The 27,924-nt window shown below is 40.8% G+C and overlaps 1 protein-coding gene across 1 annotated transcript in view; it reads left to right on the forward strand.

Moving 5' to 3' along the window:
• Positions 1-27,401, forward strand: part of LOC144602358 (uncharacterized) — a 29,496-nt gene extending 2,095 nt beyond the window's left edge. The window contains exons 3-10 of the mRNA XM_078415405.1: positions 4,710-5,036; positions 6,841-6,957; positions 9,114-9,527; positions 11,428-11,790; positions 12,248-12,559; positions 13,716-14,042; positions 16,608-16,919; positions 18,779-27,401. Coding sequence (XP_078271531.1) covers positions 4,710-5,036; positions 6,841-6,957; positions 9,114-9,527; positions 11,428-11,790; positions 12,248-12,559; positions 13,716-14,042; positions 16,608-16,919; positions 18,779-19,089 — 2,483 coding nt within the window. The 3' untranslated portion in view covers positions 19,090-27,401. The remainder of the gene's footprint in view (positions 1-4,709; positions 5,037-6,840; positions 6,958-9,113; positions 9,528-11,427; positions 11,791-12,247; positions 12,560-13,715; positions 14,043-16,607; positions 16,920-18,778) is intronic.
• The last annotated feature ends 523 nt before the right edge of the window (positions 27,402-27,924 follow it).

The raw sequence follows: 27,924 nt of genomic DNA on the forward strand, positions 1-27,924 counted from the left end.
GTGAAATGAAAGTGGCAATGCCTGCGGGTTGTGCACAAAAATAATTACAGTTACAGCATATAAATAAAGTTAATAAGTTACTAAACATAGCACAAAAAGTGTCGACAAAAATTTAGTCTCTGGGGTTATCAAAGTTGACAGTCCTGATGGCCTGTGGGAAGAAGCTCCGTCTCATCCTCTCCGTTTTCACAGCGTGACAGCGGAGGCGTTTGCCTGACCGTAGCATCTGGAACAGTCCGTTACTGGGGTGGCAGGGGTCCCTCATGATCTTGCTTGCTCTGGATCTGCACCTCCTGATGTATAGGTCCTGCAGGGGGACGAGTGTAGTTCCCATGGTGCGTTCTGCCGAACGCACTACTCTCTGCAGGGCCATCCTGTCCTGGGCAGAGCTGTTCCCAAACCAGACTGTAATGTTGCCGGACAGGATGCTCTCTACAGCCCCAGAGTAGAAGCAATGAAGGATCCTCAGCGACACTCTGAATTTCCTCAGTTGTCTAAGGTGGTAAAGGCGCTGCTTATCCTTACCCACCAGTGCGGCAATGTGCGTTGCCCACGTCAGATCCTCTGCGATGCGGACTCCCAAGTATTTGAAACTGCTCACCCTATCCACAATAGACCCATTTATCTCCAGTGGCGTGTACGTCCCTGCTGACCAAGATGCCCCACTTTGTTTTCAAACCAAAGCTTTTCACCGGCTTGATGGAGTTTGCAAAACTATTTTCTCCAAAATACAAACTTATATCCAAACCTTTTCGGTCTTCTTGCTGTAGGAAGGAAGCCATTAAGCTGGAAAGGGTGGTGAGAAGATTTGGAAGCATGTTGCCAGGACTCGAAGACATGAGCTATAGGGAGAGGTTGGGCAGGCTAGGACTTTATTCATCGAGTCATACAGCACTGAAACAGGCCCTTCAGTCCAAATGGTCCATGCTGATCAATATGCCCCATCTGAGCTGGACCCATTTGCCTATATTTGGCCCATATCAGTCTAGACCTTTCCTGTCCATGTACCTGTCCAAATGCTTTTAAATGTTGTTGTAGTACCTACCTCAATTACCTCCTCTGGCAGCTCGTTCCATATACCCTCCACCCTCTATGTGAAAGATTTGTCATTTAAATCTTTCCCTTCCCACGTTAAAATTATGTCCTCTGGTTCTTGACTCCCCTACTCTGTATAAAATACTCTGTACTTTCACCCTATGCATTCCCCTCATGATCTTATACACGGCTATAAGATCACCTCTCAGCCTTCTGTGCTCCATGGACATAAAATGCTGGAGTAATTCAGTGGGACAGGCAGCATCTCTGAAGAGAACGAATGGGTGACGTTTCGGGTCGAGACCCTTCTTCATGGGTGATGTTTTGCATAAAGACCCTTCTAATGCAAACTCCATCATGCTAGCATTACGCCTTAGTATGAAAGCAAAATTCTACATTTATTTGATATCTGAAGGAAGAACAAAGTTATTTGAAACTCTCATATCAGGTAGAAACTATGAACTGAAAGACATCAAATGTCATAGGTTGATTGCGTTGCATGGGAGCAGAGGGGGTGGGATCACTCTGTTGGTAAGGAATGATATTCACTCCCTTGCAAGGGGTGACATAGAATCTGGAGATGTAGAATCAGTATGGATAGAAATGAGGAATTGTAAGGGTAAAAAGACCCTAATGGGAGTTATCTATTAACAGTAGCCTCGACATAGGGTGCAAGTTGAATCAAGAGCTAAAATTGGCATGTCGCAAATGTAATGCTACGGTGGTTATGGGCGATTTCAACATGCAGGTAGACTGGGAAAATCAGGTTGGTACTGGACCCCAGGAAAGGGAGTTTGTGGAGTGCGTCCGAGATGGATTCTTAGAACAGCTTATCATATCATATATATATAAAGCGCGGAAACAGGCCTTTTCGGCCCACCAAGTCCGCGCCGCCCAGCGATCCCCGCACATTAACACTATCCTACACCCACTAGGGACAATTTTTACATTTACCCAGTCAATTAACCTACATACCTGTACGTCTTTGGAGTGCGGGAGGAAACCGAAGATCTCGGAGAAAACCCACGCAGGTCACGGGGAGAACGTACAAACTCCTTACAGTGCAGTACCCGTAGTCAGGATCGAACCTGAGTCTCCGGCGCTGCATTCGCTGTAAAGCAGCAACTCTACCGCTGCGCTACCGTGCCTCCAGCTTGTACTGGAGCCGACCAGGGAGAAGGCAATTCTGGATTTAGTGTTGTGTAATGAACCTGATCTGATAAGGGAACTCAAGGTAAAAGAGCCATTAGGAGGCAGTGATCATAATATGACAAGTTTTACTCTACAAATTGAGAGGGGGAAGGGAAAATCGGAAGTGTCAGTATTACAGTATCGCAAAGGGGATTACAGAGGCATGAGGCAGGAGCTGGCCAGATTTGACTGGAAGGAGGCCCTAGCAGGGAAGATGGTGGAACAGCAATGGCAGGTATTCCTGGGAATAATGCAGAAGTTGCAGGATTAATTTATCCCAAAGAGGAGGAAAGATTCTAAGGGGAGTAAGAGGCACCCGTGGCTGACAAGGGAAATCAAGGACAGCATAAAAATAAAAGAGAAGAAGTATAACATAGCAAAAATGAGTGGGAAGCCAGAGGATTGGGACTCTTAAAGAGCAGCAGAAGATAACTAAAAAGGCAATATGGGGAGAAAAGATGAGGTACGAGGGTAAGCTAGCCAATAATATAAAGGAGGATAGTAAAAGCTTTTTTAGGTATGTGAAGAGGAAAAAAATAGTCAAGGCAAATGTGGGTCCCTTGAAGACAGAAGCAGGGGAATTTATTATGGGGAACAAGGAAATGGCAGACGAGTTGAACCGGTACTTTGGATCTGTCTTCACTAAGGAAGATACAAACAATCTCCCAGATGTTCTAGTGGCCAGAGATCCTAGGGTGACGGAGGAACTGAAGGAAATTCACATTAGGCGGGAAATGGTGTCGGGTAGACTGATGGGACTGAAGGCTGATAAATCCCCAGGGCCTGATGGTCTGCATCCCAGGGTACTTAAAGAGGTGGCTCTAGAAATCGTGGACGCATTGGTGATCATTTTCCAATGTTCTTTAGATTCAGGATCAGTTCCTGTGGATTGGAGGGTAGCTAATGTTATCCCACTTTTTAAGAAAGGAGGGAGAGAGAAAACAGGAAATTATAGACCAGTTAGTCTGACATCAGTGGTGGGGAAGATGCTGGAGTCAATTATAAAAGACGAAATTGCGGAGCATTTGGATAGCAGTAACAGGATCGTTCCGAGTCAGCATGGATTTACGAAGGGGAAATCATGCTTGACTAATCTTCTGGGATTTTTTGAGGATGTAACTAGGAAAGTTGACAGGGGGGAGCCGGTGGATGTAGTGCACCTTGACTCAGAAGGCTTTTGACAAGGTCCCACATAGGAGATTAGTGGGCAAAATTAGAGCACATGGTATTGGAGGTAGGGTACTGACATGGATAGAAAATTGGTTGGCAGACAGAAAGCAAAGAGTGGGGATAAATGGGTCCCTTTCAGAATGGCAGGCAGTGACTAGTAGGGTACCGCAAGGCTTGGTGCTGGGACCGCAGCTATTAATGACTTGGATGAAGGGATTAAAAGTACCTTTAGCAAATTTGCAGAGGATACAAAGCTGAGTGGCAGTGTGAACTGTGAGGAAGATGCTATGAGGTTGCAGGGTGACTTGGACAGGTTGTGTGAGTGGGCAGATGCATCGCAGATGCAGTTTAATGTGGATAAGTGTGACGTTATCCACTTTGGTGGTGAGAATAGGAAGGCAGATTATTATCTGAATGGTGTCAAGTTAGGAAAAGGGGACGTACAATGAGATCTAGATGTCCTAGTGCATCAGTCACTGAAAGGAAGCATGCAGGTACAGCAGGCAGTGAAGAAAACCAATGGAATGTTGGCCTTCATGACAAGAGGAGTTGAGTATAGGAGCAAAGAGGTCCTTCTGCAGTTGTACAGGGCCCTAGTGAGACCGTACCTGGAGTACTGTGTGCAGTTTTGGTCTCCAGATTTGAGGAAGGATATTCTTGCTATTGAGGGCATGCAGCGTAGGTTTACTAGGTTAATTCCCGGAATGGCGGGACTGTCATATGTTGAAAGACTGGAGCGACTAGGCTTGTATACACCGGAATTTAGAAGGATGAGAGGGGATCTTATCCAACCATATAAGATTAATAAGGGGTTGGACACGTTAGAGGCAGGAAACATGTTCCCAATGTTGGAGGAGTCCAGAACCAAGGGCCACAGTTTAAGAATAAGGGGTAGGCCATTTAGAACGGAGATGAGGAAAAACTTTTTCAGTCAGAGAGTTGTAAATCTGTGGAATTCTCTGCTTCAGAAGGAAGTGGAGGCCAATTCTCTGAATGCATTCAAGAGAGAGCTAGATAGAGCTCTTACGGATAGCGGAGTCAGGGGGTATAGGGAGAAGGCAGGAACGTGGTACTGATTGAGAATGATCAGCCATGATCACATTGAATGGTGGTGCTGGCTCGAAGGGCCGAATGGCCTCCTCCTGCACCTATTGTCTATTGTCTTTCGTCTATCCACACTGTGTCACTAAACTAAACTAAACTAAACTGGGCACATGGAAGAGCTGTTCCCAAAGCAAGCCTTTAGACCCAACAGTATGTTTTCTATGTTAAGTATAGTCGTTGAGACATTAATATATCTTTTTGGTTTGCAGGACGACCCACAGTAACTATTGTTTCTGAGAAGCTTGTGGAGGTTGGCAATGGAGGAGAGCTGGTCTTGGGTTGTCAGTTAAATGGACATTATCCTTGCGAATGCAATATAGATTGGGTTCAGTCAAACCCGTCACAAAATGAAATAAAGCTGTTAACTGATATCTGCATTGCCCCTCCAATCAAAAATCCTGATGGGACATGCAACGTGACCACTGAAGTTCGACTGGAACCTCGTCTAGAAGACATTGGCAGCAGTTTTGAATGCCGGGTGACACACAAGACATTTCCAGAGCCATACACTGTGAAAGCTGCTGTGGCTTTGAAAGGTCGGTAAATTTTAGTTTTGGAAATACAGTGTGGAAACAGGCCCTTCAGCCCAATGAGTGTGGTGACCAACCATCACCCATACACTAGTTCTATCCCACATATTTGGGGCAATTTATGGAGGCCAATTAACCTACAAACTCGCATGTCTGTGGAATGTGGGACAAAACCGGAGCACCCAGAGGAAACCCACGTGGTCATGGGGAGAACGTCCAAACTCTACAGACAGCACCCGTAGTCAGGATCGAACCCGGGTCTCTGGCGTTGAAAGGCAGCAACTCTACCGCTACACTGTAGTGCTTTTTCTCTTTTTTAATGAAAAGTTGAAATTTCAAACTTTTGGTTGCGTTCATGTTGAGGGGTGGAGTCACATAGTAATCCCGGTCAAAAACAGGCCCTTCAGCCCAACTCATGCGTGCCAACTAAGATGCCCCATCTCAGCAAAGCCATTTGCCCGTGTTTGGCATATATCCCTCTAACCCTTTCCTCTCCACGTACATGTCCAAGTGTCTCTTAAATGTTGTGATAGTACCTGCCTTAACTACCTCCTCCTGCAACTCGTTCCATATACCCACCACTCTGTGTTAAAAAAGTTAGTCAAGTTCATTTTAAATCTTTCCCCCCCTCACCTTAAACCTGGGATAAGAAGTGACTTTTTTGGGATTGATGGACAGTTGTAAGGTGGGGTAGTCATAGAGCTGTACAGCAAGGAAACAGGCCATTTGGCCCAACTCGTCCATACCATCAAAATCCCCATCAAACTAGTCCCATTGGCCTGCATTTGGTCCTTATCTCTCTAACCCTTTCCCATGCATGTATTTGTCCAAAGATTTTTTTAATGTTCTTATTATATCTGCATCAGCTACCTCCTCGGCAGCTCATTCCATACAACCTATGAATAAAAAAGTTGCCCCTCAGGTTCCTATTAAATCTTTCCCTCTCACCTTAATCTATGTGCTCTGGTACTCGATTTCCTACCCTGGATAAAAGACTCTGAACATTCACCCTTTCAATTCCCCTCAAGATTTTATACACCTCTATAAGCTGAAGATAAAAGCAAGTATGATTTAAAAAAACAAAACAAAAAGTTTGATAGAAGCTTTTTAAACTGAGTATATTTATAAAACAATTATGCTAACCCAAACTCCTTTCTGCTAAATCTGTCCATGAACCCTTTTCTGCCAAATCTAAGTACATCTGTAATTATAATTATCTTGTCAAAGTGTTGAGTATTTATAACTTCAATAACCTTTTTGATAATTGTATGCCTTGTTAAGGGCTAATTGTACCTTTACTTTTATAAACAGTAAGTTTCACATCCTAAGTAAAGAAGCTTCTTCTTTTCTCTTTATTTCTTGTTACCTTTTATCAACGGATTTTAAATTCTCCCGTGTGGCAAAAATATTTCCTCTTGGTCACTTCTGAGTCTTTTCCGGAACATGTTCAGGCTTTTAAAAGTAGACGTGAGCAGTTTGTTCTGTGCCATCTTCATAAGTTCATAAGTCATTGGAGCAGAATTATGCCATTCTGCCCATTGAGTCGACTCTGCCGTTCAATCATGGCCGAGCTAGCACTCAACCTCTCAACCCCATTCCATCTCAACCCCATTCTACTGCCTTCTCCCCATAATCCTTAATGTCTTTACTAATCAAGAACATGTCAATCTCCACTTTAAAAATCCCCAATGACTTGGCAATGAATTCCACAGATTTACCACCCTGTGGCGAAAGAAATTCCTCTTTACCTCTTTTCTAAAGGCACATCTTGTAATCTTGTAATTATTTTTTTTGCGCTTTTGTCTTACAGAAGCAGAAATTCATCTGTCCAAAGGGTCAATAGTTGGAAGCATTCTTGGAAGTGTATTTTTTTCTGTAATGGTGTTAGCTGCTGGAATTTACCTGTACATGCGGTGCATTTATAAAGGTAATGCTTATGTACTGCGGATGAATTTATAGAAAACGATTCAAAGAATCTTAAGTTATTGGGCTGGGGTACAATTAAATCTTTTTGCCTTCATGCTAATTTTAGTTTCATGTTTTAAAAATACAACGTGGAAACAGACCCTTCAGCCCAACGAGTCCACGACGACCATCGATCACCCGTTCACACTAGTTCTATGTTATCCCACTTTCTCATTCACTCCCGACACACTAGGGACAATTTACAGAGGACAATTAACCCACAAACCCGCACGTCTTTGGGATGTGGGAGGAAACCGCAGCAACTGGAGAAAACACAGAGAGAACGTGTAAACTCCACACAGACAGCCCCAAGGTTAGGATCGACCCCGGGGTTCTGACGCTGTCAGGCAGCAGCTCTACACGCTGCACCACTGTGCCGACCTAATTGTATAACTTTCTAGTTAACCTGTGCTACACAAGCTTGTGACAATTGTGGCATTGCCAACTATAAATGATCAGTCTACTAACTATAAATGATCAATGATATTGTTGGTTAAGTTTGGTCCCACATATAGTATTTAGCAGATATTTGTTTACGATTATTTTATTTGATGTTCTTATTCCATTTCAAGCCCATTGCTCTCTGAAAGTGGCAACACAAGTAGATGGAGAGGTAACAAAGGCATAAGAGATTCTTGCCTTCACTGGTCGGGGCATTGTGTATAAGAGTCAGGATTTATAGGATTTTGGTTAGGCCACATTTGGAGTATTGCATGTGGTTCTGATTGCCCATTACAGGAAGGATGTGGAGGCTTAGGCAAGGATACAGAAAAGATTCACCAAAATCTTGCCTGGATTAGAGGGTTTTAGCTGCAAGGAGAGATGGGACAGACTTGAATTGTTTTTTCTAGAATCATCAGAGGATACGGGAGACCGGATAGAGGTATATAAAATGAGAGAAAGGATAGGCAGTTGGAACCTTTTTTCCTGGATGGAAATGTCAAAGACTAGAGGGCAGAGATTTAAGGTGAAAGGGGCAAAGTTTTAAAAAGATATGTGGGGCCAGTTTATTTTACATAGTTTATTATGGGTACCTGGAACCCGCTGCCTGGGATGGTGGTGGAGGCAGAATAGATAATTTGGATTTGAGAGATTTTTACATAGGCACAGAGACATGCAGGGAATGGAGGGATATGGATCATGTACAAGCAGAGGAGATTAGTTTAACAACATTATGATGGGCACAGACGTTGTGGGTCAAAGGGCCTGTTCCTGTGCTGTGCTGTTCTATGACTACAAGTATTGGTTTAATTTGATATTCATCTGTCACAAATGCTGATACCTCTATTAGAATTGATATCCTCCATGCACTTAGTGCTATGCAATTGTAGGTGTAGTTTGATACAAATGCTAGTATTCATTAAACATTGTCTTCTAATTCACGACAGTTGTGAATCTTAACATTGAAACAGTTCACTTAGCTGTGATCTAATTCAATAGCCTTATGTAACATTGGTCTGATGTCATCTGTTAATAATTAAGAAATGTCGGGCTAATCTGGATGGCGGACCTGAAATGGAAATGAAATCAAATAAGAGGATTTCACAATGAAATCTGAGCCTTCACTACATAGAACATGGAACAGTACAGGAACAGGCCCTTCAGCCCATAATGTCTGTACAGAACAAGATGTCAGGTTGAACTATTCTCCTTTGCTTGCGTATGATCCATGATCCCTTCACTGAGACGAGATCATTCCAACTGATAGGAATTTTCAGGAAAAGACAAAACTAATTTGCACAAATGCACAGAGTCTTTTGCCCAGAGTAGGGGAATTGAGAAACGAGAGGACATAGTATTAAGGTGAGGGGGGAAGGATTTAATAGGAACCTGAGGGACAACATTTTTGCACAGAGGGTGGTAGGTGTATGGAATGAGCTGCTGGAGAAGGTCGTTGAAGCAGGTATTACGACAATGTTTAAGAAACATTTAGACAGGTACAAGGATAGGGTAGGTTTAGAAGGCTATGGGCCAAATGCAGGCAGGTGGGACTAGTGTAGATGGGGCATGTTGATTGGCTTGGGCAAGTTGAGTCGAAGGGCCAGTTTCCATGCTGACTATGAATCTATTTGGAATAATCCATCTTTAAATTTCTTATTTTCCTTCATTTATTCTCAGTTCCACCCAATATGTGTGATCTTCAGATGCCTGCTCGATTTATCCATCAACAACTTGCAGAGATTACCTGCCACGTGTCTGGATTCCGGCCTGCAGCCATTTCTGCTGGCTGGTATTTGAGGAGAAAGAATGATACTAAGGAGACCTTCATTTGTGAAAACAATAGTGACCAGTGGATTATAAGGTTTGACAAAGAAAAGAAGATAACAGAAACAGGAAAGAGGAATGCCACAAACGTTAATTGGAAAGTCAGACAAAGTAGTTTTGTGGTAGATGATGATGGAACATGGAGCTTTTCCAGCACGCTTGAGATTTATCCTGACTTAATGGAAGACAATAAAGCACAAATCATATTTAGAGTGTCGCATCCAACTGGAACTCAGATGAAATGCAGCTGTTTACAAGTTGATGGAAGTAAGCATTTTACAGATATGAAGTAATTGCTGTAGAAACAAGGAACTGCAGATGCTGGTTTACAAAAAAAAAGCACATAAAGTACTGGACTAACTCAGTGGGCAAGGCAGCATTTCTGATGTTTCAAGTACGGACCCTTCTTCCTTCAGGAAGCTTTCTGACCCCAAATGAATGAAGAAGAGTCCCGACCTGAAACGTCTCCGACCCATTTTGGAAAAAGGGTCCCGGCTAGAAAGGTTGGAAGTGTTCCATCCTGAAACAATACCTATCCTTGCTGAAGAAGGGTTCCGTCCCGAAATATCATCTATCCATGTTCTCCAGAGATGCTGCCTGACCCGCTGAGTTACTCCAGCACTTTGTCTCCTTTTGTTTTAAGTCTGTGTCGGGAGACTATTGCGGACTCTTCTTCAATTTATCCAAATTGTGGATCTTCCACATGGTTTCTTGACTCATTAATTTCTGATTGTATGTCCTAGAATTTACAGTCTTTAAATTTATAGAACGGGGGTCCTTTACTTTTCTCACAGAGTTTGTGATTATTGACTGTGAACAGCAAACTATGCAAAAAACATTTGGAAAATGCTACTTTCGCAGTTAAAGTGATGCATCGTTGAGTTATGTAATAGTTCTGCATTATTTACCTTCGTCTTATAGTTTGGTTTTAAGTATATCCACTGCAATAAGATGATTTATTTAAAGGCTTTCTTTAGGCAATTGTAGCTAATACTGTTACTGGTCTGGGATCAAAAGATGTGACTAAGAAAAACAGAAGGCACCACTTCAGTATTTAAAAATGCACCTGGGACCACGTCTGTAGTGTCTGGAGGACTGGGGAGGCATTGCAGCAGTGCACTGGAAAGGATTTGTGGACTGGAAATCCCCTTGAAAAATAGTTGTTGGGACAAGATCAGTTTGAAAATGTTAAACCCTGAGATTAATAGATTTTTGTTAGGATATTTACATGGATGCAATCTTTTACAATTTTTGGGACACTCCACAATATTTTACAGGCAGGGAAAAACTTTTGAGATTTAGTTATAAAGTTGGAAACAGTTTATGGCAAGAAGATAAATGAATAGAAATAAGATATAATTAAAGCCAAAAATTGGTTGAATGTTGGGATTTTCTTGTTTGCTGAATGGCGAATCTTATGCCTAAATTCCCAACTGTCTTTGATAAGATTCTCTTTCTCTAAATTTGCCTTGAAACAGCGCTATCGAGTCTGAAATTTACTGCAAGTGAATGAGAAATTAAGGATACAGCATGAGTAAGGGAAGAAAATGGGAAAGGGAGTAGATAGGTATCAGCTTATTGTCAGGTGTACCGAGGTACAGTGAAAAGCTTTGTTTTGCATGCTGTCCAATCAGTTCATATAATACTACACATGAATACAATCAATTCAAACTCAAGTACAATAGGTAGAGCAAAGGGGAAGATACAGAGTGCAGAATATAGTTCTCTGCTTTGTAGCGCATCTGTTCCAAAACCAAAGTCCAATGTCCGCCATGGAGAAGAGGTGAATCGGACAGTATCCTAGCTTGTGGAAGGAACATTCTGAAGCCTGATAACAGAGGGGTAGAACCTGTTCCTGAATCTGGTGGTGTGACCTTTCAAGCTTCTGAACTGTGAGAAGAAGGAATGACCAGGGTGGGACAAGTCTTTGATTATGTCGACTGCTTTCCCGAGTCAGCATGAAGTGCAGATGGAGACACTGGTGGGTAATCTAGTTTGTGTGATGGACTGGGCTACATCGACAGAAATTAAAATGTTACAAGCCTAATATGCACAAGTTTATTGCTGAATTGTAAATGACCATTGCATTTTACGAATGTTACACGACAGACTTTCCTTAAGATTGTGAATAAGTTAAACTGATTTTACTTTGTTTTTTCCCCCTTAGTTGCTCCTAAGTTAGGGAACATAATCAAACCTCCTGTTGTGCGTCACAACAGTTCAGTGATGCTGACTTGTCCAATAAGTTTTTTCACGCCACGTCCTTTAACAATCAATTGGTATGAAAGAACAAATGGGGTGAAATCTCTTTTGCTGGACCACACCGAGGAAAATGTGGCAGAAAGCACAGTGGGCCGGTATTCCCATTGTCTGCGTGTGTTTACCTATCCAGACCACACTTACAGCGTCCACAGCATACTCACTTTCATTGCAACAATTCAAGAAAATAATGGCAAAGAATATATCTGTGAAGTGAATCACGTTAGCTTGAAACAACGTGCCGAGAAACAGGTTAAGCTGGAAGTGAAAGGTAACTCAAACTTAAAGTCTTTGATCACGCGTTCACCATCAAACGTGTAGTTGTCTTACCTTTGTTGACATTGCTATGAAATATTTCGGTCAAAGGCATTAAAATGGCCTTCCACCATTCATGGGGAGAAGGCAGGAGAATGGAGTTGAGAGGGAAAGATAGACCAGCCATGAATGAATGGTGGAGTAGACTCGATGGGCCGAATGGCCCAATTCTGCTGCTATGACTTTACACCCACCACCCTCAGTGTGGAATTGTCGTCCTTCAGCTTCCCATTAAATCTTTCCCCTCGCACCTTAAACCTATGTCCTCTGCTTCATACGCACCTCGAGGGCCTTTCACTATCTCCCCCGGTCCTCAGCGACCACTTACTTCTCAGTCAGAGGGCCAATGTTTTAACATGACTATATTTTGTGTTTACAAATGTAGTAAAATTCTACTATTTTCTGATTTGCAGCATTTCCTTCACTTGATACCATCCTGAGCGAACCAGTGAATCCAGAAATTGACAAAGTATTGACTCTCTCCTGCAAAGTGCACTCGTTTTATCCTAAAGAGATTTCTGTCCAATGGGTCAAAGATAAGAAAGCCATCGAGGAGAATAAAACATCTGAAATAATCGAGAATCAGGAGAACAAGTTGTATGAATTCACCACGACTTGCACCATAATTCCAACGTTAGCAGACAGAGAGAGTAAATATCAATGCTTGGTCACACACGAGAGCCTTCCCAAGCCAAAGTTTGTGGAATATGTTCCCGAGAATTTAGGTATGCTTCCTCTCCTTTCAAAGATTGTTTCTGCTATTTTGACAATAAGGACATTTTTTGTTCATCATTAAATAGTGTTCTAATTTCATAAAATTATCTTGTCAGCTTTCCGTCATATCATTACTTTTACCTGTACATTTGCTTCTGGTTGGCAAAAACATTATTGACCTTAAATGCTGTAATTCCTTATGCTCGAGAACTTAGAACATGGAACAGTGCGTAGGAAGGAACTGCAGATGCTGGTTTACACCGAAGATAGACACAAAATGTTGGAATAACAGCGGGTCAGGCAGCATCACTGGAGAAAAAGAATGGGTGATGTTTCGGGTCCGAAGAAGAGTTCCGACCCGAAACGTCACCTATTCTTTTCCCCCAGAGATCCTGATCCACTGAGTTACTGTTTTAGAACAGTACAGCACAGCAACAGGACCTTCTGCCCACAATGTCAGTGCCAAACTTTAGTCTTTAAAGATACAGCATGGAAACAGGTGATCATCCCCATAAACTAACACTATCCTACACACTAGGGACTATTTTCAGAAGACAATTAACGTACAAACCTGTACGTCTTTGGAGAGTGTGAGGAAATGGAGCACCCTTTTTGCCCCCCTCACAGACCTATGTCCTCTGGATCTTGATTCCCCTACTCTGGCTAAAAGACTCAAGAACAGTTTTTACCCCAGGGCCATACGAGAACTGAACACTACTTTCTGCAATAGGTCACACTGTTAAAACTTTTGTATTTAATATATTGGTATTTATTTGTTTTGCATTTATTGCATATATGTTTTTTACGCACCGTCAGGATTGCTATTTTTTAATTTCGTTGCACTTGTTGCAACGACAATAAATGAATATTATTATTATTATTATTATTATTATCCCATTTACCCCGTCTATTCCTCTCATGATCTTATGCACCTCTACAAGATCACCCATCAACCTCATGTGCCCAACTTCTCTCGATAGCTCAGGCCCTCGAGTCCTGGCAACATCCTCGTAAATCTTCTCCGCACCCTTTCCAGCTTTCCAGTTGTTATTTCTAGTCAACTTACAAACACTGATTACATCCGCATTGTACAAAAGCTTTTCTGGAACATTACCTAAAACAATGTTTAAGATGCATTTCAGCTTTTCTTATTCCTCTTTCTCACAGTATCTTCTCCCAGAGTAAATGAAATTACTTGTGATCCTCTGAACCCTGAAGTCGGGAAGACATTGACTTTGTCCTGTAAAATAATGGACTTTTATCCAGGGAGTATTCAAATTAATTGGTTCAGGGATGAAGTGAGAATAAATGAAGATACGAAATACGGAATTGTTAACAAAGAATTGACGAATGAGCACAGTCGCTACAGCAAAGTCACCAAATTAACCTTGCGTCCAAGCATTAATGATCATCAAACTGAATACAAGGTTGAAGTTTATCATTCAAAATCTTCCACCAAACCTCAGATGCAATGCTTCCAGTTACTTCTTGAAGGTGAGTTAAGGTTCTTTTTATCAAGCTGTCGTAAAATGAATTCCAGCTGCAATTTAGAAATCATAATCAGCCAGAGCTGATTCTAAGACCTGGAAAAGTTAATTGGGAGTTATTTGAGTGTAATAACATCATACTTGTGACTCTTAGAAAACAGTCCTTATGGTGTTTTCCCATAATAAATTTAGTTTCTCTTTCCTCATGAATTGCATGAGAGCAAGTTTTATTTCATATTAACGATTTTGGGTAGTGATTTATGAATTCTGTAAGGGTAAATTACAGAATTCACCCAAAAGGCTGTAACTTGGGAGTTTGCTGTAATTTTCTAATATTGTATTTTTTTGAATTTCTATTGTTTTGAAAAGGAATAACTCAATTTTCTGGGCAGTACAATGGCATAGCTGCTAGAGCTGCTGCCTCACAGCACCAGAGACCCAGCTTTAATCCTGACCTCGGGTGCTGTCTGCGCGTGGAGTTTGCAGGATCTCCGTGACTGTGTTGATTTCATATGGGTGCCCCAATTTCCTCCCACATCCCAAAGACATGCAGATTTGTAGGCCTGCCATGGCCAAGTAGAGGCCAATTACTTGGCCTCTGTAAATTGCCGCTAGTGTGCAGGGAGACTATGAGAAAGTGGGATAACATCGAACTTGTGTGAACGGGTGATTGATGGTCGGTGTGGATTCGGTTGGCTGAAGGACCTGTATCTCTAGAGTAAACTAAACATCCCAAACCTCCACCACCTAGAATGACAACACTAAGGTGTTCAAATGGAATTCATCTGACTTGGATATGTGTGATAGAGTGATACAGTGTGGAAACAGACCCTTCGGCCCAACTTGCCCACACCGGCCAACATGTCCCAGCTACATTAGTCCCACCTGCCTGTGCTTGGTCCATATCCTTCCAAATCTGTCCTATCCGTGTACATGTCTAAGTTTCTTAAATGTTGGGACAGTCCCAGCCTCAACTACCTCCTCTGGCCGCTTGTTCCACACACCCACCACCCTTTGTGTGAAAAGGTTACCCCTCAGATTCCTATGAAATCTTTTCCCCTTCACCTAAACCTATGTCCTCTAAGTTCTGCAATTCCTTTAATTGGAATGGATTATCCTTGCTTGAGTTTGCCACCCACTTGAGGCCCACATTGTGCAGAGAGGGCAGTGTGTTTCATTCTGCACATAGGTCTCACCAATGCTTTTTTATATACAAAGGGATTCTGGTACTCATATCACTCCTCGCTGATGGTGTCTATAGTAGATCACCGTCCTCTATGCTGACCGCCTGTCTAATCTTATTAATTTAATTCTTTAAACTTTTGTAATTTTTTTGTAATATAAAAAATGTTAAAATGTAGTTTTTAACTCTTTAGAGGAGCTGGTACGCCATGCTGTACCGTAGAGAAATAAGAGCAAACGGGACTAGCCCAATCTGCCAACTTGGTGGCCCGAAGGTGGGCCGAAGGGCCTGTTTCCATGCTGTACCGCACTTTGACTGTGCTTAAATGGTGGAGGAGTGACAACTTTGTGAAAAAGACTGTGATAATCCACTTTATCCATGCCCCCTCGTCATCTTGTACTGTCACAGAAACATTTACAGATCTCAGCGTTGCTTTCTGATTTCTAGGATCCAGGAAATCTTTTTTCCCCCCCCTTCAACATGGGGCTTTTATTATATATTCACAATTTACAAAGTATTGCGTTATTCAAAACTGCTGTTCATTCAGTTTGCAACACTGACCATCAGATGACGACATCATCAGCCCTATCCACGATACACTCGAGCCTCCCAGGACATCTTGGCAGCTAGTGACGGCTTGGCGAATGTAGAGGACCTTTAAATTTGTCTGAAATATGTAACGACTATAAAAACTTGAAATATATACGTAAATGACTTAAACAAAAATTAACACATTAAAACTCTTAACAAATAATTAACACTAAAGTAAAATTGGTGAGGTCCACATTTGCCTATTTCCACTGGATAATCCCTTTCAATTGAATGGGACAGTCATTCACATGTTAGTTTTTCCAGCAAACCTGAGGATGAAATGCAAAGTGGATTGGACCTGTCTTATCACTCATCCACCGTTTAGTCAGAGAGTCATAGAGTTGGCAAGCATGGAAACAGGCCCTTCAGCCTGCCTGTCCATGCTGACCAAATTGGCAGTCTGCAAAAATTCCATTTGCTTGCATTTGGTTCATAGCTCTCTGAACATTTTACTATCCATACATGTGTCCAATGTATTTTAAAAGTTACATCCGCTTCTATAGCTTCCACTGGCAGCTCATTCCAGATAAAGACAACCCTCAGAGTGAAAAAAATGTCATGCCCTTAAGCCTAACCTGGGTGCCTGGAATGTAGTGGTGGTGGGCCGTGAAGATAATGTTTTTTAAGAGGCTTTTCAATAAGCACATGGATATACAGGGAATGGAAGGATTAAGGATCACGTGCAGGCAGATAAGAATTGGTCTTGGTATCATCATTGGCACAGACATTTGTTGGCCGAAGGGCCTGTTCCTGTGCTGTACTATTCTATGTTCTAAATAGATTTTCTTTTCATTATAGGCTTACCAAAAATTTCAGACTTCAAAATGGTGCCAGCGATCCCATGGTTTGGTGAAGATTTATCCATATCTTGTTCCGTATGTGACCTCTTAAGAAAGGATTTCATTATTGAATGGTATAGAGGATCTAAGCCAATGAAAAGTGGAGTAACTAATTCAGATTTTGTACTTACTCCTGACAACAATTACAAAGTCGAGAGTTGCCTTAAATTTTTAGTGACCGCGGAAGACTTTGAAAGAGAGATAATCTTTCTGTGCAAAGGCCGTTATAATAGTGAAGCATTCGAAAGGCGTATTCAACTGCCCCTAAAAGGTGAGTGTGTTGTGGAAATTATTTGTTTAAGTATATTTTGATAATTTATTATTCTAAATTTGGATATAATCAGCATTCAAGACAGTAAGGGTTTTACAATGAGTGCATAAGAATGGCTTTTGTTGTTGACACAAACGCCCTTTTGTCCACTTTCCATCTCTGACCTTTGTCCACTCATCTGCCAATGAAAAACTCACCTGAATCTACCTATCATTTGCCAGGCTTTGTCCCACTCTCAATTGACCAGCTTTTACTACCCCTGCTAATATCAGTATGAAGAAGGGTCCCAAACTGAAACATTGCTTATCCATGTCTTCCAGAGATGCGGCATGACATGCTGAGTTACTCCAGCACTTTGTGTTTTTGTTTAGCTTTTGTTGTTCATCTCCTTACACAGGTTTGTAGTAGAAATTTCTTATCTTTGGGTGATTAGTCTAGTTTGGTTTAGAGATACAGTGCAGAAACAGGCCCTTCAGCCAACCAGCGATCACCCCGTACGCTAACATTATCATACACACTGGGGACATTTTACAACTTTTACCAAAACCAAGTAACCTACAAATCTGTAGGTCTTTGGAGTGTGGGTGGAAACTGGAGCACCCAGAGAAAACCCATGCAATCATGGGAAGAACGTGCAAACTCCGTACAGACAGCACCCATAGTCAGGATCAAAGCCAGGTCTCTGGCACTGTAAGGCAGCACTGCTACTAGAATGATGCCTGGATTAGTGGATAGTAGCTGTCAAGAGAGGTTAAATAAACCTGGAGTGTTTTCTCTGGAACCGGAAATTGCAGGGAGACCTGTTTAGAAATATATAAAATTATGAGAGGCAAAGATAAATTAGATGGTCAAAGATGAGCATACATAGCTTTAAAGTGAGAGGGGCAAAGTTTAATGTGCGAGGCAAGGTTTTTTTTACACAGTGAGGGTGCCTTGAATATGTTGCCTGGGGTGGTGGTGGAGGCAGATATGTTTCAGAGACTTTTTGATAGGCACATGGATATACAGGGAATGGAGGGATATGGATCACATGCAGGCAGAGAAAACTATGTTAAATTTGTGTAATGTTCAGCACAGACATTGTGGGTCGGATGGCTGTCCCTATGCTGTACTGTTCTGTGGTCTAGTCAAAGATGGGGCACTGCACTTCTTTGGGGTGTGGGAGAAAACGAGAGCAGCTGGAGGAAATCCACACAGTCTCATGGATAATGTGCAAACTCCACACACAGACAGCACCTGAGGTCAGGATCAAACCTGGGTCTCTGGCGCTGAGGCAGCGGCTCTACCAGATGCAGCACTGTGCTAGGTAGTGGGTAGTTAGTTTGAATTTGGGCCTTGTGTGCCAATATTATTGGCACTGACTATAGAAATAGGGTATCACTGCAAAAAAGGTGGCACAATGGGGGTGGGGAAAGCCAGAAGAGAGGTGGGGCTGGACAAAGCCTGGCAAGTGATAGATGGATACAGGTTAGGTAGGTTTTTGATTGTCAGATGGTTGGACAAAGGCCAGAAATGCAAACAAAAAGTATCAAAAAAGAGGATAGAAGAGGCATGAAATTTGAAGCCAGAGGAAGTAGTGTAGGTGGATGAGGGCAAAGGGAATGGGATCGGAAGGAGCAGGTGTGCCTCCAGGTGGGGCACAGGGCAGAGAGGGTTACAAAAAGGTGAGAGCAGTAAAAAGGGCGAGGGGTGTTTGTAAGGTTAGTTACCAAAAATTGAAGTCTTCACTGTTCTTACCGTTGGGTTGGTAAGCTAACCAAGCGGAATAAAATTATTTTGTTTACCCAGGTCATTTTGGAACATAAAGTAAGCATTAATTTAAATTGTATTTCATATTTGTGCTTTCAATTTTTCCACAGCCGTGCCTCCTATAGTAACAAGTATTATCAACTGTGACAATGATCGGCTCAGAATAGATGGAAAAGCTACCCTTACTTGCAGCATTGAACATTTTTGCCCAATGGATATAAAGGTTGCTTGGTGCAAAGGAAGGAAAGATTGCACGGATCGCCAAATTATGACAAAGCCCAAAATTGACGGAACAGGGCTGTACTCTGCAATCACACAGCTGCCAATTCTCATAGCAGAAAAGTCGGCAAATTATGTTTGTGAAGTTCGACATGTAAAGACCAATGAAATTGTTGAGAAGCCATTCACACTGCAGGTTTAAATTTGCCTTATAACTTTAATCACACCAAGCCTTTGCAGAATTATTCCAACAAATAATGAGTGGCATTACAGGGCTCTGAGAATTTATATTGGAATCTGCAAGGAAGTATTTTCAGTTTAAAATCACCATATAAGAGTTGGTCTTTGTGGGCTTTATACCATTTACAAATGTTCTCCATTGTAAAGTTACCATAAGTAACAGGTGCAGATTAATTAATTTACACAGTCATTACTTACTGTAGTAGTTTTCAGGGAGAACTTGCTATTGCCCACATTCTGAGGAAAATTAGCCCATTTCCATTTAAAATAATGAAATTTGAAAAGAGTGTTTGTCGCTTGGTAGGCCTGTCTCAATGGTAATTAAAAGTCAACCTGAATGTTGTGTCTTAGAGCTGGAGAGCATGGAAACAGGCCCTTCGGACCACCTTCATGCTGACCAAGATGGCATATTGGGTTAGTCCAATTTGCCTGCATTTGGCCTGAAGCCCTCTAAATACCACCTACTATCCATATATGCATCCACATTTTTTTTTTGAATTGGACAGAACCCTAGCTTTCAAAAGCTTGATAACAGAGGGGAAGAAGCTGTTCCTGAGTCTGAGTCTGATGGTGCACATTTTCAACCTTCTGTACCTTCTGCCTGACGGGAACAGGGAGAAAATTGACTGGGGTGGGACAATTTTTTGATGATGTTATAGAAGATCTAGGAAGACCAACACTTCCTTTGGCTCCACAAAGGTAACTCAGTTACGTCGGGAACACGAAGAGCATGTTACGCATGTAGATGGAACATGCTTTTAGGCTAACATATCACCAGGGAGAAAGCTGGGAGCATCATAACCGCCTTAATTGATTAAAACAAACAGTATAGAGATCTGAGGCCTGTGTGACCATTGGCTGCAATATGTATCTCCTGACCCACCAAATTTAAAAGACGTTTATGTACAAGAAAATGCAAGTTAAAATCTTGTACAGAAAATACAACAGAGGCATAAAAAGATAGGATAAAGAGAGGGAAATAGAAAACAAAATCATTTATTTTTGTATATGTAGCTGAAAAAACGGAAACATTTGGACTGTGCTCTGTATTGACGTAGAATTAACTGTGGAAAGGTAACTTTCACTGTTTTTTATTGGTGCTTTGTTCCATATCAGAGATTGACGTTAGTCTTTAGAGATACAGCGCGGAATCAGGCCCTTCGGCCCACCGGGTCCAGGGCGACTGCAATCACCCCATACGCTAGCACTATCCTACACACGAGGGAGAATTTACAATTTTACTGAAGCCAATTAACCTACAAACCTCAACATCTTTGGAGTGTGTTAGGAAATTGGAGTATTCAGAGAAAACCCACACGGTCACAGGGAAAACCTGGAATCTCTGAAGATTGACATAAAAAGCTGGAGTAAAAGGTCGAGAGTCTCGAACCAAAACGTCACCCATTCCTTCTCTTCAGGGATTCTGTCTGTTACTCTAGCTTTTTGTGTCTATCTTCGGTTTAAACCAGCATCTGCAGTTCCTTCTTGCACACCTAGAACCTCTGCATGGACAGCAGCCATAGAAAGGATTGAACCCAGGTCTCTGGCGCTGTAAGGCGGAAACTCTACTGCTACACCACTGTACCACCCCAAAATTGGTTCTTCTTTACAGCTAGCCCTTTGGGTTTGAGGATTTCTACTCCAGTTCAGTTGTGGGTTCTGACTTTGGTCACAAGACCACTGTGAAAACCACAGACTTTTCTATAGATGTAGACATAAAGAACTGCAGCTGCTGGGTTACAGAAAAAAGACACAAAGTTAGTTTATGAAATATAGGTTGATACAGTATAATCTCCCTACAGTGAGAGTACTTGTAGATACTAATAACAGATAAGACTTAAAGTCTTGGCTTAAGTTTAGGGCTCTCGGGCGGTTAAACTTAATATCATCACACCCCTAACTTCTATTGACATAATTGTCTTTAAAACATCATTTTTCTGTAACAGATTATTTTCTTAGAAATGCAATTGTTGTGTTATAGCAGAACAAAGTGCAAAATAGTTTGTGAATCGTGATGCTTTTTGTTGTAAACTCAAGGAATGTAATGATGTCATTTATTGTGTCATCACAAAATCATGTTTATATTAACGTTATAGACAATAGACAATAGACAATAGGTGCAGGAGTAGGCCATTCAGCCCTTTGAGCCAGCACCGCCATTCAATGCGATCATGGCTGATCACTCTCAATCAGTACCCCGTTCCTGCCTTCTCCCCATACCCCCTCACTCCGCTATCCTTAAGAGCTCTATCCAGCTCTCTCTTGAAAGCATCCAACGAACTGGCCTCCACTGCCTTCTGAGGCAGAGAATTCCACACCTTCACCACCCTCTGACTGAAACAGTTCTTCCTCATCTCCGTTCTAAATGGCCTACCCCTTCTTCTTAAACTGTGGCCCCTTGTTCTGGACTCCCCCAACATTGGGAACATGTTATCTGCCTCTAATGTGTCCAATCCCCTAATTATCTTATATGTTTCAATAAGATCCCCCCTCATCCTTCTAAATTCCAGTGTATACAAGCCCAATCGCTCCAGCCTTTCAACATACGACAGTCCCGCCATTCCGGGAATTAACCTAGTGAACCTACGCTGAATCACAAAATCACTGGTTAATTGTAACATTAACTAACATACAGCAAGGTTTTATTTTGAAATGATTTTACTATTCTATCCAAATATAATCGCTCTTTCCATTTTTATTGTGGATTGGCTGCATTATTCTATTATAGAGTTTTCACAGGTAGATTATACCAAAATGGCTTGATTCATTTTAATATTAAATTTTGGTATTGAATGAATTAAGCTTAGTTCTTACAGAAAAGGGTTCTAATTTCTAACCTATAGTTTGGGGAGGTTGAATTCTAACTACTGCAGAAAATGCCATTTCATGTATTCAAGATGGGTTCATGGGAATGAACGGTATTGAGGGAATATGGGATGGTACAAAATTGGTTGATATCTCAATTCACCTGAAATCTTGCAGACGCACTCATGCTGCCATGTTTGTATTGGAAATCGCGAATAGAAAAATACAGGAATGACAGAATGTTGGAGTAGATCAATGGGTCAGGCAGCATTGTTGGAGAACATGGATAGCCATGTTCTCCAGGGATGGTGCTTGACCCAATGAGTAACGCCAGCATTTTGTGTCTTTACTTGGTAAACCAGCATCTGCAGTTCCTTGTTTCTACAATAGAAAAGTTCAACCATCTTCACCATTTGTTATGGCAATAAGTTGAAGAATTTGAAATTAGGAACTGGTTATTGATTGCAATTTGGGGGGGGAAGCAAAATCAGTTTTTCTCTTATAAGGGAGCAAATGGAATCAATGTGGCTCAATATCTACCAACAAATGCGGCACGGTGGCGCAGCGGTAGAGTTGCTGCTTTACAGCGAATGCAGCGCCGGAGACTCAGGTTCGATCCTGACTACGGGTGCTGCACTGTAAGGAGTTTGTACGTTCTCCCCGTGACCTGCGTGGGTTTTCTCCGAGATCTTCGGTTTCCTCCCACACTCCAAAGACGTACAGGTATGTAGGTTAATTGGCTGGGTAAATGTAAAAATTGTCCCTAGTGGGTGTAGGATAGTGTTAATGTGCAGGGATCGCTGGGCGGCACGGACTTGGAGGGCCGAAAAGGCCTGTTTCCGGCTGTATATATATGATATGATATGATATGATAGTTTACGTTTCTTTTAAAAGAGGATTGTCCATTGAAACAAATAGATAAGGGGTTAACAAAAGCCCAAAATAAAAAGGCATTGCTGGTAGAGTTGCTGCCTCACAGCACCAAAGGCCGGGGATGTTGTCTGCTTTTTGCAGTTTTGTCCATGACCATGTGGATTTCCTCCAGGTGTTCTACTTTCCTCCCACATCTCACAAACATGCACATTTGTAGATTAATTGGCCTCTGTAAATTGCCTAGTGTGAAGGGAATGGATGAAAAAGTGAGATAACATTGAACCCGAGTGAACGGCTGATTGGTGCTGGCATTGATGTGGTGGGCCAAAGGGCCTGCTACGATGTGTATCATTTAAAAAAAAATGTTCATATGCTTTTTGAGGCAATGAATATGTGAGGAATGTAGAAAGCATTAAGTGCTAACTCCTTTCTTCCACTCTTGCCTCCAAATTTATTTGCTGTTAACACTGGAACGTTAAAAGAAAATAAGTAAGAATATCATCAACAGAAAAAAGCCTGGAATCAGTATAGTGTTTAGATCCTTGCAGTAAAAATTAATGAGTTCATAGGAGCAGAATTAGGCCATTTGGCTCATTGAGTCAACTCTGCATTTCGACCATGGCTGATCTATCTTTCCCTCTCAACCCAATTCTCCTGCTTTCTCCCCATAACCTTTGGCAAGAATCTGTCAATCTCCACTTTAAAAATACCCAATGACAGAGGAAGCTCTGGAAGCGGATACAATAAAGGGAAAGGGAAAATATAAGGTTCAAGCAGAATTATAAAACATATGCACAATGGATCACAGAGATTTGGGATCCTTGCTGAAAAATATAATGGGGTTGAAACAAACCTATAACTGTATTCTGATTTAGTTTTAAAAGATCAAGGGTACTATGGAAGCTGTTTGACAGTCTCTTTCCAATTCTATTAAACAGAAAACATAAATTACTGGAGGAACTCAGCGAGCCAGACAGCATCCATGAAGGGAATGGATAGATGACGTTTCAATTCAGGACCCTTCTTCAGAGTCCTGAAAGTTGTATTTCCATTCCCTCCACAGGTGCTGCCTGACCCAATGAATACCTCCTGCACTTTATGTTTTCATCAAGATTCCAGCACCCACAGTTCCTTGTGCCTCTACCATCAAACTAGCAGGGTACATATTTAAAGAAAATATCTACTTTCCTCAAACTATCTTAATGGGCCACGGATAAGCACTAGCATTAAAAATGAAAATGTGGCTTTTGAGATTATCCTTATTTTATGATTGATTGCAATAAATGCAGAACTCCACTATGGATGAATTAGTCTTTACACCAAGCTGCTAAACTGGATTACCCTGTCTTCTGTCCTTTGCTCACTGATATTATTGAGCAATCATCCCCTTCTCATTAATTTAGAACTGCAGACTCTTTAGGCAATGATAGCTAAAAACAAACTGCTATTGTCTGTAAATTATGAGATGTAACAAAAAAAAAAAAAATTAAATTTTGAAATACAAGCATGTTCATACGATTTAAAATTTGAATCCAAGTTTTACTTCTTTAAAACTTTATTTTACTTTTTAAATTTTAGTCAACTACTTTATTTTACTTATTTACTTAATTTTTTTATTTGACTAAAATGTCACATTCCTGGATTTTGTTAAGTAAAAATTCATAAATTGAGAAGCTATTTTTCATTAGATTGCATTATTTTATCATTTTACATGGAAACATGCCTTCAACCCACCTTGTCCGTGCCGACAAAGTTGGAGTACTGGTCGATTACTATTTGACCCATAGCCCTCTAAACTCTTTGTCGATCCATGCATCTGTCAAAACATCTTTCCTCTGGCAGCTCATTCCAGATGTGGATCACCCTGAGTGAAAGGTTTGCCTGAGGTCCGTCTTAAATTTCACCCCTCTCAACTTAAGTTTTAGAATCCGCTACCTTGGGAAAAAGACTGAGAACATTCATTATATTCATGCCCCTCATGATCTTGTACATCCCTAGACTCCCATTCTCCAAAGAAAAAGGTCCCAGCCTCTCTCTATAACTCAAGCCTGCATGCCCAGGTAACATCCTGGTGAATCTTTTATGCTCCCTTTCCAACTTAATGAAGTTGTTCTTGCAACTGGGTGATCAGAACTGCACACAGCCCTTCAAATGAGGTCCTCAGAATTTCAGTCAAAAAACTAGAACCTTTAAAATACATTCGAAGTATCCAAAATAATAAAACACTTTAATAATCAAATCGCAAGATAATATAAATAATTCAAAACATACTCTTTACCAAATGCAATTCACAGGTTCCTGAGAATTACTGATTTTTTAAGTTTGGGTTTATTATTGATATCTACAGAGGTACAGCTTTCAAGCTACTGTATCTTCTGCCAGACAGGAGCAAGGAGAAGGAAGAATGACCAGGGTGGGATGTCTTTGATTATTTTGGCAGCTTGTCTGAGGCAGCAAGAAGTGTAGATGGAGTCAAAAAGGTGGGAGGAATCAAATGCAGGTCACCACCTCAAAATAATAGCTTGCCCGTTTAAAACCAGATCAAGTAGGTGATCGCTATCTTTATATTTTACCGTTTCCTGATTGCAGTCCACTTTGAAATGACATGTTTTATAATGTGTTGCTGGAGCAAGTTTGAATGTAGTACCAGTATCTGGGTCCAATCAATCAATAGTATCAATCAAATGGTGTAAGAGAGAAGAAATTGTATCTAGACGTTGTCAGCCATACCCGAGATATTAATTATAGTTGTTATAGTCAAACACATTGACAAATTGGCAAGATTCAGATTTTTCTTCAAAGAATATTGCTCAATGCAAGATGACTTTTCCTGATGTGATCATAGAACAGTGTTGTTGTCAATCTGTCTCCTTTGCCATGAGAAAATTGGCATTTGAAAATCACTTTACAGCCCTTGGGGGTTTCTGAGTAGCGGATTAAGGGAGGCTCAAACTTTTCACTCTTTAGGATATGGCAGTCTTAGATTGATTTCTAGCTTGGAGATATATTCTCATGAGAAAATTGTCTTCCATAAGAGCATCAACTTGTTAAATAGTTTCTTAGGAGAATAATCTGTTTTATTTCAGCCAGAAAGGAAAATGTACTGCATCACAGTAACTGTGCTGTTGCCTCTCTTACAAAACAAACTTTGCAGATTTCTCAACTTATGAGGGCTCTTACTTGCACGGTGTGGCTCAATGCTCATTTATTCTATGTGTAAGAAAGAACTGCAGATGCTGATTTACATCGAAGGTAGACACAAAATACTGGAGTAACTCAGCGGGACAGACAGCATCTCTGGAGAGAAGGAATGTGTGACGTTTCGGGGCGAGACTTCTGCAATAATTTTAAAGCATTATATCAAAATATGTATTATAATTTACAGAACTCTGAAATAAAATAATGTGACAACTTTCAATGTGTAAATGATACATGGTTATTTTATAAATTGCAATGGTGAATATGACAGTATTCAAGTGTGTATAGTTATGCACAACATGCATAAGGTATGGGAAAAGGGCTGTATTGTAAAATATTAATATTTTATGGAAATCAAGCATTTAACCCATTCTCCACATTGTCAAACTTGTAAATGAGAAATCTCCAGCTGAAAGAGCTTTAAACTTAATGCCTGGGAGTTAACTTGAATAATTATTTTTGAGCATAAATTCATATCAGAAAATAATTCGTACTATGTACGCAAGTATTGTTTTATTCCCATATTTCCTTATGAAGACATTCACCCCATTGAATGAGTGGAAGCTCTCAATCCCATTCTTCCACTTATTTCCCTGTGACCTTTTCTTCTTGACATGTCCATCTCCTCCTCTCCCACCTGCTCAAGGGATAATTCTGCAGTAGCTAATTTACCAACCCACTAGCATGTCTTTGGGGTGTGGGAGGAAACAAGAGCATGGGCGGGCAATTTACTAAGCTACAGGGGGAACCCACGACCACTACAAGCGCATCAGTAGATAATCCAAGTTATAGTCAGTTGAATAAAGTCAAGACTTCAGATATTGTGAAACTCTTTTATTATAATGTGCAAGGATACAAAGGCAGAGAATTTTAAATGGTGAGTCACAAAGCTGATAACGTTCCCTTGCAGTTATGAAGATTATATTTCTGAACAATGGAGAACAGATAACAAAGAAAAGCTAACAACCTGTGAAACTACTCATTTTTATAACTATGTACACTGTACACTGACACTGTAACTAGAATGTCGCTGCCTTTGCTAACCTCAAATTGTCAATTGCAAAACTGGCAGGTAATTACAGCAGTTTGTCGGTAGAGGTCAGATTTTGCTTAATACTTGACTTTTTTAACAACTGTACCCTTATTTACAGAAACACCCAAATAGGAATTTAAGCATTGTGATCTTTTAGTGGAGTATAAATTGGCTATGACAGTTCAGGGTTTACAAAGGGAAGTCACTAATACAACCTCATGAAAAGAAAAAGAAAATGATTAACCTGCAGCAATATAATTTAACTGTGGTATGGTAACATAACTAAAATTAACCTAGCTATGTTCTGTGAAACATAAGTCATAATTCACCAATATTAAATTGAATAATAAAAAGTTAAATTGTTATAGTTCCGAAAATGTAACACATTCAGAACTAATTAAGATTAGAATAAAAATACATTTTTTGTGGGTAATGTCACTTGAAATGTTAGATTCATTATTTTCTATTTGGAAGCAGGAATATCTGATCTTAAAAATGAAACATTTTAAAAATGATCAAGTTTTCAAGTACAAAACTAACCCTTGCCTTAAAGTTTAATATGTGAATTAGCAGGTGGAAAGTTACATTAAACAATATTGATGATGTGATTGTCCCTGTAAAAGGCAAGATTATCTCGATGAAACATTTATCACCTATTCTATTTTCAATTCAAAGAGTTTTTTTTTCTTTCTTAAAGTCCTGCTGAATTCTAATTTGAAGTAGATGCTAAGATCTCAAACTTGTTTTTTTATCGGGGATTTTGTTTGTTTCCTATATTTAAGACTTTCTGAATGACACCTCAATGTTACTTCATGCAGAAGATGTAAAGCATGAAAATGTCGTAAATTATTATTTTTAATCATAACCATGTAGTTAACGCGCGTATTT

The sequence above is a fragment of the Rhinoraja longicauda genome, chromosome 18 (genome assembly GCF_053455715.1).
Source record: "Rhinoraja longicauda isolate Sanriku21f chromosome 18, sRhiLon1.1, whole genome shotgun sequence".
Classification (NCBI taxonomy): domain Eukaryota; kingdom Metazoa; phylum Chordata; class Chondrichthyes; order Rajiformes; family Arhynchobatidae; genus Rhinoraja; species Rhinoraja longicauda.